The sequence below is a fragment of the Hippoglossus hippoglossus genome, chromosome 23 (assembly GCF_009819705.1).
Source record: "Hippoglossus hippoglossus isolate fHipHip1 chromosome 23, fHipHip1.pri, whole genome shotgun sequence".
Lineage (NCBI taxonomy): Eukaryota > Metazoa > Chordata > Actinopteri > Pleuronectiformes > Pleuronectidae > Hippoglossus > Hippoglossus hippoglossus.
The window spans coordinates 6732930-6748314 of NC_047173.1; the positions used below are offsets into that span (position 1 = coordinate 6732930).

Sequence of the window (15385 nt, forward strand, 5' to 3'; positions counted from 1 at the left end):
AGAATAGAATAATTCTGTTGGTAAGAAGGACGGAGGGAAACTTAAATAGACAAAGAATCCACCAAAGATGATTTTGATTTCAAACACAGGTTCAAACTGAAGTCCTGTGTTTGCGATGTAGATGTTGTCCATACAAGGTCATGTGAAGAGAGAGCAGTCTGACTGACTGAGACAACTGAGTGAATCTAACGTGTGTCGGTACATTGTGAGAGGTACTGAAAGGCTGCCTCACTTTGATATGGGCACACACACACACACACACACAGAGCGAGAGAGATTAACTCACCACTGTTCTGTAGAAACGCTGAAAACGTTAATAACTTGTTAATATTGATAAATTTAGGATAATACTTTAATATTTTTTTATATGAGAAGGAAACTACTATTTCCTCCTCAAATTCTGACAATGCAATAGTAAGACAACTACAAAAATTGCCAGAATGATTAGTCTGATTTCTATTTGTTGCAAAGTAACAATATAAAATTCAATGAAAAGTGAAAGAAGCTATTTATTTATAAAATAAACCCGACTCTTGCACCTCATGAATCATACTCCGACATGCCTGTGCAGCCACTGCAGAGTCCTTTTCCCCCCTTCACATTATTTACATTTTTTGTCCACAGCTCAACTGGATTTAAAGCCGAACACTTTGCTCTGGCATTCCAAGGTAAAGCCGACTGTACGCAGCCCCTCGCTTTAATGTTTGTCTGCAGGAATGTGTCTTCAGCCATATGCAGCAGATGCACTTAAGGTGGCGGCGGATCAAAGAGCCAGGGGAGGGTTTCAAAGGCCACGAATGCTCTTTTTACTTCAACTGGGAGGGGAGATAGAAATGAATTATGTGGGGCATGCATCCTCTTTTTTCTTATCTACATTTCTCAGTATAAATCAGTTAAGTGTCCTCATGTCACTGTTAAAGTAGTTTTTTTGTGGGGGGTTAACAGGTAAGAGCCCGGAAATAGCTTCTATGTCAAGTCCGTCACAAAGACACATACACATGCAACCTGCTGCCACTGGGTACTGCCAAGTGAGTTATTGTAAGCAGGCAGTGTGAAAGGCTAGATGAGAGGGTCAGGTTTCAGAAGGCTATTGGGTGGGCAGTTGTTATGGCGACAGACGCCACTCGTTCCCTTTAGGTGGCACAAGGTGTAAAAATGAAGAAACCGTGGTGGCATGTGAAATTAATGCAGGATTAGTCGTCACAGAGATGCAACATGTTTGTTGTAAGTCTACAGTTTGTGACACTCTGACATTACATTACACTGACTCCCATTATAGTAGTGATAACTCAATCAAACAGGCGTGACTCCATCGGGTGGTCTATGTTTCACTGGACTGAAACCTGAGGAGTGGAGGAGGCAGCGGTGACACGATCAGATCAGACTGACCCTCTGCCCTCCTCTTTATCTCTGCTCCATCACAGCCAGGCTGACTGAATAATTTACAATGTGGAGAAACACTGAGTGAACTGAGCTCAACAGTTCCCAGGCAGGACGAGAGAGGACAACCGATGCTGTTCTGCCATCTACTGGTCAATACGTGTAAAGACAGGACGAAGGGATGCCATGTCACTTAAAAAAAAAGAAGAAACACCAAATGATTTCTCATTATAATCAAAACATGAATTCACAAGTGATAAAACTCATCACGGCAGAAAACAAAAGACTTGCAGATTTTTTAAAATGGGATCTTTATTTGATCAGACACTTGAGATTTTCTATGTCTTTCTCAAGAGAGACCTGAGAAGAAGAAACATTTACATACAACACAACAAAGATGTTTAATCGTCAAGATAAGACTTCAAACAGACAAGCAAACAAACACAGAGGAAAACATATAACCTCTTTATAAACCTCCTGATAAATGGTTACCCTCGTCATGTTTGAGGAGGTAATAACCTTCTCCTCAAACTTCAAGGGGGAGTAACTGTTTATCATTGACCCACTGTTGGGATCGTGAGACTTTAAATCTGCTTCTCTTGTTTTGCCACAACAGAATGTGTGTGTTTCCCTGGGTCACCGTTTTGCTAGTTTTCCCCCTCGGTGTCTTTCAAGCCTTTATTACTTTATTTGACAGACGCAGTGCATATTAATACCATTTCTGAAAATATGCCAGAGTGAGCCACAGAGGCTAATTTCCATCTGTAGTCCCTGGGCAGGCAATAAGAGTGCAGAAAGAAAATACAAACAGCTATAAAAGCAGAGAAAAACGACACATAAACAGAGCCTGCAGTGCATAAAAGCAAGAGCAACAGATGTTAGAATACACAGAATGAAAAGTACATGACAACAATTAACAAATAGCAAGACGACACAATATTAATATAAGGCCCTGGTGACATGAAAGACACAATGACAAGCAGCTGCCAAACTGCAGGCACAAGACATGTAAGACAACAGATAACACGAATACCATTTTAGTGTTCACAGTTTTGGTTTCATATAAACCAGGCTCTTCGTGTGGAGGAGAAGGAAAGTGAAGTTGTGGTAAATTGTTCCAATCCTGGGAGGCTCTGACAGAAAAAGCAGAGATTGGCCAAAACCTACTTCGTCTTGTAGCTGTAAGACAATCACCTCTAGTTATTGCTCTACAATTGTTTAAATGTTATATAGGTACGGAGTAGTCGAGGTGCCATGTTGTTTAATACCTTGAAAACAAGACACAATTGACTGACGTTTTCCCAGATTGGTAAATTGTGTCTTTTTTTTTAAGAGTATTGCAGTGATGGTACCCTCGTGGTGTTTTGTCTTGTCAGTGTTTATTGTTTGATGGTACAGGGATTCTATTGGCTTCAGTGTAGTTTTATTGACGTGTCCCTGTGCGAAAGAATGTGATTGGTGGAGGAGGATCATAGCTCCTCCTCCACCAATCACTCCTTACACCTGAGCTTCATCACTGTCAATCAACTGCTCACCTGCTGCAGTATTTAACCTTTGCTCTGACCTCCACCTCATCTTATCAAGTTTCTGGTCTGTAAGTTATCACTTATTGCACATTTATTCACATAAACACTTCTGAATGAATGGATTTGAATAGGTGACATTTTCTGCCAGTTTTAGAACATGTTTCACATCACAACAGACGGTAAACTTGGCTCTAGGCCTATCCAAGGAATGTGAAATTAGTTTTTAAGACAAACGTATCAAACTATTACAACCAATGACATCCTCTCAGTTTGTGCCTAATGTTATCTACATCATGTTCTACATTTGTGCATGAGATGGGCTACACAGAGCTGTAGAAAATGAAATGAGAGTTATTTTAGTTGATATGTTTTGTACAACTTGTTGCCTTGCAGTTACAGCTCCTCGCCAGTAGAGGATGCTGCAGCTGGGTAAACTGGGGATCTAAAGTAATATCCACCATAAGGTTGTTTCAGTTCAGTGAGTGAGACTTCACAGTCAGAGGTGAAACCACTGAATCACCGGATAGGGAGTCCAACAGAATTAAATATAGTAAAAGTTACATAGCGTTGCTTTAATAGGAGAAGGTGACGTGAGAGGAGGATCCTCAGAAATATAGAATTACAATCAATGCAAACGCTGACACAAAAAGAAAAGGGCATCATCAGCCATAATGCTATCTATTTCTTGTATATTTTATGTTTTCATTAAAACGTGTTTCTGTTGTTAAATGACATCCTATAATTTAATCAATCATGTAATTCAAATGTTGATTTTCACCAGCACCCTCGTCATCCAGCCTCCCTCTCTGTCCAATTGTTCTGTAATTGAATCTAGATACTCTGTCAGTTGCATAAGAGGAGTGGTTGTGCAACCCTGTGGAAAATGGCCGGTTTGGGATTAAGGGGTTTACTGCAGGGTTACTAAATTGGCGCAGAGGGAGGATTTGGGGAAATCTAAACAGCAGTACTTTTACTAGAAGACCTCAGAAGAGGATCACAAACCAGAAACCCATTGTGTGTGTGTGTGTGTGTGTGTGTGTGTGTGTGTGTGTGTGTGTGTGTGTGTGTGTGTGTGTGTGTGTGTGTGTGTGTGTGTGTGTGTGTGTGTGTGTGTGTGTGTGTGTGTGTGTGTGTGTGTGTGTGTGTGTGTGTGTAAGTAAAGCGTTTGTAAGGGGAATCCCATCTAAAAGCTTGAGTCTTTGTTGCCTGCACAATCTCTGAAGAGCCTACAGTATTTACAGATCAAGTTTAGTACAGTCGTTTCCAATGATACAGGATCATACATCACATGAACAGCTGAAATAACCTGAATGAGATATAGATAGAATATAGAGACAGATTTTAGTTATGTCTGAGCCAACATGCATGTGGATTGACGTATTCAAAATGATTATGTAACTGGGATTAATAAAATAGATTCCTGATGATTCCATATTTTAATACATATTTACATAGTTTTCTACGAAATAAGGTTCCCAGTGATTTTAACTGAACTTGGAAAGATGCATCAGTGCTGCCCCAGTGGATTAAGGGAACACTATAATATGCAAACTATGAACAAACACCCACTATAAAGAGATATCTTGATGGAAACATTTATGTAGACTGGTCATGCTAATGTGTTTCTGGTTACCTTGCAAATCTACGTCCATTGTTCACTTTTCTTTTAGCTCCATTTTTGGTCTCCACCATCTGAGTGAAATATGTGGCTGCTATGCTCTAATGTTCATCAGCTAGGTGCTGACTTTGCTGTTTAGTGCTGGGTAGATGGCAAGACAATTCAAAGACGAAGCTTCGTAGAGCTGACAAACTGCCCTGTAGTTATTCTCTCTCAGTTCATCACAACAAATAACCACATTCACACAATAGACACAATTTTTTTTTTTTCAGCGCTAACATGAACATATTAATAACAGCTAATGAACCTCAGAGTGTAGTTCAATGATACCGGGGAAAAAATAGGAAAGCAAAAACTGTTTAAGTGGTGCAGGAATTCAAGAGTACTTTAAAGACTTGATGGCACAGACCTGGCGGCACCCAGTGTGGAATCATAGCTAATTAGTCCAATGTGTGGAAAGGACTGCAAACATTGTTAGCTGGAGTCACACTCTTTAATTCCTGGGTGATTTTCATATCATCAGATCAATGATGCAAAAGACTATGGGATGTAGAAATCTATGGCTCTAAATATACCCTGTCATGTAAGGTCTGCAGAAAGTGCACATGGACTGGAGATGGAAACTCCTCTTTCGTGCTGCAGACATTTGCCTACACAAATATGAAGCTTATCTAAACCACCACAAGCGGCTGAAGCCACATAGACGTGGACTTGTCAACAGAAGCTGCACCGGTAAGAACTTAAAAAACACAGCCATGACTTTTTCTGTCTGTCTCAGGTCTTGCATGCAGAAAGCAACTCATCATTATGTGGGAATAACTGGCATCAACTTAAAGTCTGATCCACTTTCATGCTAACATGCTGAGATCTTACGTAGGCTGACCGTGTCATATTGTGAGGAGGTGGCAGCCGCCGGACAACCGGGCCAACGCGCTACAGCGAGGACACTGATCCTCATTGCTAGTCCGACAGCGGTCGTAGAAAATACTTGTGATTACGTCCTCCTTATCTACGCTCTCATCTCTGGGGTCAGGAGTCAGTCTCCTCAGGTTGCTCACTTTCTATCACTTTCACTCCTCGGCCCTTCAAACCCGCTCCTCTTTTTTTTGTCTCTCTGACTTGTTCACAGTGTAAGAAGGATCCGTTAACCCAGCACAAGGATTGCTGAAATAAGGGGGATAACTGGATTCAGAAGACAAGAGAATCCCACAGACTGACATGGCAACCATGCAAAGGTCAGCACTTCAAACACTTATGTATTCTCTATTTAATTTTGGGATGCGTGGAAAGCCCCTTACTTGCAAATACAATGCCCAAGTCTTTGTCTCTTCTGTCTACTCGAGTCCATAGTCTTGTTTCGCAAGAGGTCAAACACAGAGACCACATCTATCTGATTAGTTCCACTTAAATAAATTATCTATGGTTTGGATTGGATCAAAGCTTTTGAGGTCACAGGAGTAAAAATTGATTTTCTACAACAGAAATCTCATTGCGAAACGTAAACTATGCAGTAGCTGTTATTTACGTGTATTCAGAGGCCTGTGAAATCAAGGCTTACCTCAACAGAGGTTGTGTTTTCACTCCTGTCTGTTTTTTTGTTAGTTTGTATGTTTGTAATCAAGATTACACAAAAACAACCAAACGGATCGACACGAACCTTGGTGGAAAGTTGTGGCATGTGTCAGGGAAGAACCTGTTATGGGTTTCAACATTAGAAAACAAAAGCGGAAACAAATAAGTAGATGCAATAATGTAATAGTTAAAAGGTGAAAGAAAAAACACAAAACACAAAACCCCCCGGAAGACAGAAGAAAAACTAAGAAAACACAACAAACCAAAAAAACAACTAAACAAGTCATCCATTCTTTATTCAGATATTACCTCTTTCTTTGACTACTGGACAGATTACCACATAACCCCAGTAAATAATTAATGGATTTAGATGAAGAAAATCCGGCAGGTTTAAGGAACTGATATTGATTCCTATAGTGGGGGTTTCATAACTATGAACAGCTTATATACAGCAGAGTGTAAGGTTGAAAGTGCTCGCTTCAGAAAGTTCTCTGTCCCTCACGTTACAAAAGTAATATAGTAATGTGTTGTATTGCACTGTAAATAAAAGATATTCAAGATAAAATATTTTAGTTTCCTTCATTCCTGAAAGTGTGAAGACAGGGTTGGAATAGCATTGAGACAATTGCAAATAAAACCTGTAATACTCAATTTCACCATAGCATCCTTATAACTTCTGACAACTTCCTCCTACATGAATGAGGATCCTCCTATAATAATACATGTGCAATACCATATCAATGCTACTTATTTCCACATCACAGTATATTTGTGTTTTTATTTTTAATTTATTGAAACTGTTATATTGTTTTTGATGGCAGCGGCCTCGGGTTGTTCTATGCAGCACTAACAATAACACAAAGGGCTTTCTTATGAAGAAGTTACCAGGAAAGAACTATGTTATTAAATTGTGTTGATTTTAGGAAGAAAACAAACAGTAGAGGAACTAGTTCATTTGAATTATACAGCAAAATGATTGAATCAGCATTTAAAACTACAATAACAAAGGACAGTCATGGGGCATTGAGGTATTTTCAAATATATGATTGCAGTAGTCGTACTGCAGTAATATTATACTTCATCTTTTCGTCCTACATCATAATGAGGCCATTGTTCATGCACCTGTATTTCTACTGGCGCCCACCGACGGTGGCAGCCACAGGGCGGTGGTAAAGGAGAAAGTGTCCGTGTTAGCTGTCTCTGTCTGGGGCCTCCTCCTCCTCCTCCTCCTCCTCCTCGGCTAACGGCCCCTTTAAGAACTCGGCGCCGAGCTCTGACGGAACTTCCTCGGCCTCGGCTCGTCTCTCTCCTCGGCCTCTGCCCGTTTCTCCTCGGGAGTCAACACGAGAAGCACCAACCTGCGAGAGCTGCTACGGGGACCCCTGCTGCTCTCCGGGGAAGAAGTAGAAGAAGGGAGGGTGCACGCAACTGGTATTTCTCCGTTCCGCTGTGGTGTGTCGGCGTCGCTGCTCGAGCCGAAGCGGGAGACGACGCTCCGTTAAGCGGGCACAGAGGAGCGGGCACCGCGGGGATGGACCGACCTGGCGAGCGGTCTTCGCCGTGAGACAGGCGCTAATCCGGCGGTGCTGAGCAGCAGGTGTACGGAAGGATAAACGGAGACCAGCGGGAATCTCAGTGTTCATGAAACTTTGCTACGATTTACGTGCTGGGTAAGAAGAACGTTTCCCATTGCCTCCCCATTGAACCACTCTGAAAATGTCCATTAATTTAAGATAAAATGAAGGCTGTTGTTTTGTATCATCCGTTTGTCCCGCGGTGCTTTCAGGGTCATGTCTCCTTGTGTCTCCTTGTCAGAGACATAAAAACATGTCCCACCATCTTTAAACTATGCACTCGAGGCCTAATTCAGATAATAACTGAGAACTACGAATTAAGCAAAGATATTAAGGACATATTCCTATACAACAACAGTGTGGCCCAGCTAACATCAAACTGAACCAATGTGTGATGGAGTCTTTTTGTATTTTGCAATTACGTCTTTTAAAAGCTCAATATTCTGTGTTTTTTTAAAACCCAAAACACTAACAACTCTTCCCCTGAATAATGATACAGTTGAGCTAGTTTTGTGTTTTCATGTTTTTAAATACATCCTCAGGCAGCCATTGTGTCAGCGTTTCATTCATGTTCATAGGAAATGAACTTGAAACTCAATCTGTGATCTACCAGGGGATGAAATGTAGACCTTTTGATTATAGTTTTATGTTTGGTCAAAGTTATTTAATGTACCTGAAAGTGCTGCCGTGGTGTGTTCAGGGACAGGGACAAGCTCTGAGACTTGAGAGTTTTACATGTTCTCAACCCCCTATTCAAATTCTGTGTGCAACTGGGGACACTGGGTTTTACTTTTATTTTTTTGTTTGTGTCCCTGAGCTGAGGCAGCTGTGTTCACCTCACACAGGTCGAATCTGATCACACTTTGTCCCCGATGTCCAAATCGAGAGACGGGGCAGATTGACCAGTTTTTGCGAGAGAATTGATTGTGGATATCCTTGTTTATATAACTGCATGGTGGAGTGATAGCAGCGGGGTTGGGGTGGATGCTGCACGACTGGCACAGTTGCAGGACGACTGCAACCTTGTATTTTCAATGCTATCTCCACTACATTTGTTTTATTTTTCTTCTTAATGTGTAGAAAAAGATTGTGCATGCGAATATGCAGAATCTGTAGGCGAGGGCCGGAGCCGTCTGGTTTCCCCTTCTAGTTTGTGTGGAGAAAACGTGATAAAAGAAACTAGTGCAAACAGTGCAGGACAAACAGAGGACTGAGACCCTGATATGTGCTGTCTGCACCGGAGGCCCCAAAATATTGGCTGTTGCCCCAAAGGTTAATTCGTCGCCACGTGATGGCTGATGTTCTCTGAGATGGGTTTTCTCTGTCCTCTCATGAGCTGCTTTCAGACACGAAGTGCAAAAATTCTCCTGAACTTTTGCTCAAGGGCTGTACGTGAGAAAGCAAATGTCCAAGGGGGCTGCACCTCACAGCAATCATGGGCATGTTGATAGCGTTTCTAACATGCAACAGATGACAATAAAAAGATACAAATATCTCAGGATGAAAAAGAGGTGTCATACAGGTAAAAGAATCTGGCAAAGATGTCAACTTGGAAAGACGAGATTCGATAGCTTTTGGCGATAAAGGCTGACACCGGTGAAAGGAAAACCCCAAAGTGCTTTGAGTTTATACGTCATGTCCTGCCTCCTGCTTGCTCTACCCCGACTCTGGCTTCAGCAGACTTTAAAATTTAGTTTCTACAGTTTAAATGCCAATAGAGATAAGTCACATGACTTATAATGTGAAAAACACAATCTGACGAGTAGCATTTAAAAGCTACACTGACCAAAACACAGGCATGATGTTGGCTTTGGAAAATGCAATACCATAACTGACTTTTATTTTGGTTCACTCAACAACACTCTGCCCAGAGGGTTGCATTAGTGGGCTAGATAAAAGCCAGCGCATTCTTCTCGTTTCTACCCTTTCTTTCTTTCTTTTTTTCTCCAAATTTGTTTACTGACTCCACTTGCACATGTTTCTCTGCTGTTGTTTAGCCTCCGACTACAAACAGAGTGTAATGGGTCTAATTAAAGTCCATCAAATCTGCACTCTCCTCCCTTCCTCCTGCTCCATCCCCAGGGCTGACATCAAATAGAAAAGAAGTGGCATGATGAAAACATTTACAGGAACAATGTGCGTCAAGCTTAGGATCGTGCTCCAGCTTAATAAGAACGTGAATCATCTGAGCTGATTTGTACTTGTCAGAATTTGGGCAGTTTTGTGGGAGAAGTGATACAATAATTACTGATTAAAAAAAAAAAAAAGTGAATCTTTTTGTTCTGGCACCAGGCAGCGTTCGTGACCCTCTGTCATCTGTCACTTCATTATGATTGTGTTAAAATGAACTGGGGGAAGGTTGCAAGTGTTCATTGTAATATTTTGGTTAGTGCTGACAGATGAGATGTTTAAGGGTGGTCGTGTTAACCTCCTTTTGTTGTCTCTGAGTGCCTTTTAAAAGATTCAAGTAGAGATAAGCTCCACAGGTGACTGTCTTCCTATCCTGAGCCTAGTTTCTGCAGAAATTAAGCACCATAGCTGATGATGATAATGATGAGGACAACTTGGTTTTTACGCAGCACATTTTCCTGAGGGCACCTGTAAAAGGAAACAAGCTTGGCATCAGCTACCTCAAGCGGAAACACTACACTGTGGCATTTCCAACTAACAAGTAGTTATTGTCAAACTCTCTCTCATTGTGAAATGGAACCTGACTGCCTAATGTCCCAGAAAATGCACTTTCACAGAAAGAGGCCTACTTGTGCGAGTGCTCCGGCCTCTATTGTATTCAACAGTATGTGCCTGTTTGAGTGCATCCACTCCCAGGTCATGTGACTATGTCATGCCAGCATACTCCGAGGTGATGGAGAGATAGCAATGCTCCTGGATAGATATTCAAGTCTTGGTGTGTTGGTGTAGCTGAGGACATGTAGGTTTGCTAGACAACCATTTGGTCCAAATAATAAATCAAGGTAGGAAAGGACCTGACCTTTTTATATAAAGTCTATGGACCCCAGTCTGGATCGAAACTTTGTTTAATTACATTTCCTGTGGCACGGGGTGGCATAAGTCTTTTTTTTGTTTTTGTTTAAGCACATAATAAATCAAACAAATTGATACTGAGATTAAAACATCTAAAAGGTCTCTGACTCAGTTGAGCAAATATCTCTGCCAAGACCCAAAAGTCTGCTTAAATTCAGCATCAAATGCATCATGTTGGGACATAGTTCTAAAAGTATTGATTGCTACTGTACTGTACCCTACCACCTTATGAAACCACATCAGCTTAGACGTAGTAAGATTTTAAGTTTTATTTAGTTTTTGGTTTCTCACCAACTCATAGATATTAGTCCTCTAAATATTCCTGATTGTCTTTAAGCCCAATGAATGAATACAAGTTACAATCTTAAAGAAAGTGATACAAAAATTATAAAAACATTCCTGGACCCTCCCTTGTCTGGATCCGTTCTAAAATTGAATGGGTTCTTTCTTGGCCTATGCCCCATCCGTCCACCAAGTTTTGTGAAAGTTTGTTGTGTAGTCTTTGCGTAAACCTGCTGACAAACCAGAAAAAAGACAGGTTCTTGTGATTGTGATCTGTGTAGTGTGGTGAGGCTGCTTAGCCAGAATTACCGAGACTTTGCAGTGCGATGTTAGGATCACTCTAACATCTCTAAGAGATTCACTCTTGAACTCAATTCAACAGATTAATGTTTCTCTTATGTTATAATGCTTAATATTTCAGTCCCGGTTGACTTGGCAACATGCACGACTGTATTGTTTTTTTTTGCACACAGTTTAGATGAATGCTTGCTGTTTGTGCAAACAACAGGGACAATTGGTACATTGCGTTCGCTGCAGCCTCTTCACAAAAGTAATCCCATGTTTTTGACAGCTGAACGTAAATGTAATGCAACAGTAGTGGGATGTTACGCAGCTGTGATACAGTGTTGAGAGTGAACAGTGAGGCTGATGCCGCTGAGATAAAATCATGCTGGATTACATAAATGCATTGTATCCCGTGAAGGCTGTTTGAACTCAACTCAGCTCAGCAATGACAGGCAATGAAAACAAAATATAGAGGTAATGACTGAATTTATCTAAGTAAATGACTTTTAGAAAACCTCTGCTTACCCTTACCATAAACCAAAGGAGTATAACTTATTTAATCGTATCTTATTTTATTTACTTCTTGTATCTTGAAATGTTTCCGCAAACAGTGGAGATTTTAATGTTTCTTTAATGGTAGTTTTTCATTAAATATTAATCATAGAAAATGCTGATTGTTTTCCCGATCCATCAGTTGGTCCAGCCGAAAGAAATGAAGACAATAAACATAAAACATTATTGTGGGTTCCTCTAATGGTGGTGTGCTGCACCACTGTGGGTGTTTATTGTGTTTTCAGTCCTGGTTTAAGATTCGCCACACCCCTACATGAGACCTCTCTGTTATTCTGTAATAAAACTGAAAAACACTAATGTAGGGTAAAAGGCACGGAACTCTCCCTCCCCCCCCCCCCCCCCCCCCCCCTCCAACACCCTGAGATGCATGTATGACTGTGATTGGCTGTTTCTATGAGTGGGACCTGTTTGACCAAGAGTAACCTCCAGATACTACAGGTCATTAGCAGAAGATTTACTCACACACGCACACACAGTATATTCACTTGTGTAGGGGCTTGTAAAGCTACTCACTCTTGACTAATGTATGCTGTTATTAACAACCTCTCTGAGCCTTGGTGTATGTGTTGCTACAATGTTATTTTTGTGTCACATATCCACGTGTGTGTGTGTGTGTGTGTGTTTGTGTGCGTATCTTTCCATTTCTTGTTATATTTTATAAGTGCACTGTGAGCCTCTCCCCCAGCCGGTGTAAGCAGTGACTTACGATTAGGTAAAAGGTGGATGGAGGCGTCTTTGTGCTTGTACTCAGCCGAGCAAATGACTCACGATGGTTGTTTGTGTGTGTTCCCCAGAGTAACATTCACATTGATCAGACCTTGAGCTGGAGCGTCTTTCTCCTCCTCCTCTTTCATTTCTGAACAAAATGTGGTTGCAACAGAACTGGAGAAGGAAATCTTTTAAAAGGAAATGAATAAGAAATGGTGTAATGATATTAGCACTTATTGCAGATTAACAGATTTTCAATATAACTCTGAGGTTGTTTTTGAACTAGTGTACTGTACGTACATCAGATGCTGTGTTATGGGTAGATTTCATAGTACGCAAGTGACTGACTGAGCTGTTGCATGCAGCAGGCTGTAAGTGGATGTTGGTAGTTATTGTGAGAACATATTTCACAGTTGCAGGTGGCCTGACGTGAGGGGGGGGTTAAGCGTTATTAACCTGCCGCTCGCCATGTTTCCACTCACCCCCTCTGGGAGGAAATATCAACCCACCAGTCACCTCTGCAATTTCCACTTACCTGAGCCCATGATGTTGGTTGGTTGTTCCTGTGTGAAAATCCAATATCTCAACTTATTGTTGCCTGTGTGCCTGTTTGTCTACTTGTCTGAGAATCCAGTTTAGTGCCTTTCAGTGAGAATGTGTGGAGTCTAGAGATGCGAGGAAATTGGAATTGACAAACCGTTTGTAGACAAATTGAGTTTGCACAGATAATGTCACGTTCTGCCCAGTTAATAAGGGTACTAACAATGCTACTGAAATAAGCAAGTAAATTATTAATCTGTGCATGTTTCCCCTTAAAATGTTTGTCTCCGTTTATTGTGTGGGTACATAATTAACATGTAAGAGTAATTTATTTGATCAAAGTGCAATAGCAAATTATAACGGACATGTTTTGGCATTTTAATTATTTTTGCAGCTGTGATTTTCCTGTATCAGTTATTTGAAAATTTGCTTTGTTTTAACTAAAATCATTCCCTTATATGATTTCTCTATATTTGTGAATTGTGTTTCGATATTCATCAACAAGCTTCTGGCAAACTACTTGTTGGACCTTTGACCTCTCGTCTCTGCAGAATTGGTAGCGTTTAACCAAACCATATGGACCGAGGACAGAACTTTGCGAAGGCCATCACAAGAGCTTAATTTTCTCTTAGTGAAGACTCTCCAAATCCATTTGTGATGTTTCTTTAGGGTCATTATCCTACTGGACCACCCAGATGAATCCAAGATGTAAAGAGCATCTGTGCTGCTGTCTCCGTATAATAGTTGTTTTCATTATTGATTAATCTTTCAATCATTTCCACAGGGTTCACAGATCTCTTTTGTACGCTATCATTGTAGATCTGAGTGGAAAAGCATTGGGGGGGGGGGGGGGTTACAGGAATTATGGGCTGTGTTACCAGGTGATTCAGCATTTACTTTAGTAAAGCTCCGATCCAAATTTGGATCACCTCGTAAATCCCATAACACCTGCCATCTCTTGCTTTTTCCTCTTAGGATGTTCACTGATCTCAAGGCCTCTGTGGTCCAAATGTCAGGAGTAGGTCATTGCAAGATGAAACGTCAGTCCCTGTGTCTGTGAAATGACAGAACATTTTATAAATGCTTGTTATAATTTCATTTAGCCAAAGGTAGTGTATTCGTACATCTTGTTTTGTGTGACAGTCAAAAATCTCTCTATATATATCCAATTTACTTTCATGTATCAACACAACAGTTTTTACATTTTCACATTTGAGAAGCTAGAACCATTAAATGTTTGGTCTCTTTGCTCAAAGAAATTGCTGAAATGTCAAGTTACCCACTGTGGTAAATCATTATATTTATGAGAATTGACAGTGGCGACGTACACTTCCCCCACATTAACACAAAAAGAAAGTGAGTGGGTGACTTTACTTTCATTTCTTTATTTAGCCCAAACAACCCCTAAATGTATGCGTAGTCATTGAGAAAACTACGCCTGTGGGTGTTGGCATTTAGACAGCTAACTTGCTAAACAACAGTTTCTTGAAACCGAGTGAGTCAGCAACGTAGACTAGCAGTCATTCAATCAGTCATTCAGAGAAAACAGTCTGACAATTTATCGGTCAGACAACCTTCCTGGCAGCCTGACAGTTTGTCATCCGGTCAAACAGATTAGGTAATCTCTAAGGATTACAACTAGAAGAACTACACTTAATCTCTTCCCAAATGACAAACCCCAGCAGTCCAAAACAACGCAGTCATGTTTACTAGACGTGCTGAGGCTCCCTGGTCAGCTGCTGGAAAGCGTGATGGATCATTGTGAGAACGTTTTTGACATATTGCATTGAATCGGATCAGGAAGGACCCCATAGAGGAGGAGTACTACGGGCCAATCTCACTGTTTTGTTCAGTCAGCAGCACTTTTTATTCAAAGAGGAAAGTCAACAATTACTAAATGGGAACTAAATGATGGATGGATTCATTAGGAATGTATGTATAAATGTATGTTGTGATATTTATTTGACACAGTAATTTTTTATTTTAAATTTTCTATATTGGGTCAATCTGGGTCCCAGCCGGCAACAAGCGTTAACTGATAGCAGTGACCAGCCTGTGATAAATTTGCCAGTAACAGTTTGCAGGTTAGCACCTGTTGTGGTTTAATAGTGGAACCAATTTCAACTTACCTATAATGATTAGTGGCACCCTTTTACTATATTGGAGTATTAATGAGGTTACAAATACCATCTCTATTTAGTTGCTATCAATGGGATTCATTTTTACTGCAGAGGGAAGCCTCTGCTGCTGAATGCAGCAGAGATGCTGCAGTAGCTTGAGTTGTG

At 40.8% G+C, this 15385-nt stretch overlaps 1 protein-coding gene across 4 annotated transcripts in view; it reads left to right on the top strand.

The window, feature by feature from the left end:
• The first annotated feature begins 7290 nt into the window (after positions 1-7290).
• Positions 7291-15385, top strand: part of gramd4a (GRAM domain containing 4a) — a 45291-nt gene continuing 37196 nt past the window's right edge. Inside the window, exon 1 of one of the 4 annotated variants that reach the window (XM_034578237.1) lies at positions 7291-7766. In XM_034578237.1, coding sequence (XP_034434128.1) covers positions 7738-7766 — 29 coding nt within the window. In that variant the 5' untranslated portion in view covers positions 7291-7737. The remainder of the gene's footprint in view (positions 7767-15385) is intronic. The other 3 variants (XM_034578236.1, XM_034578239.1, XM_034578238.1) reach the window with 3 other exon arrangements.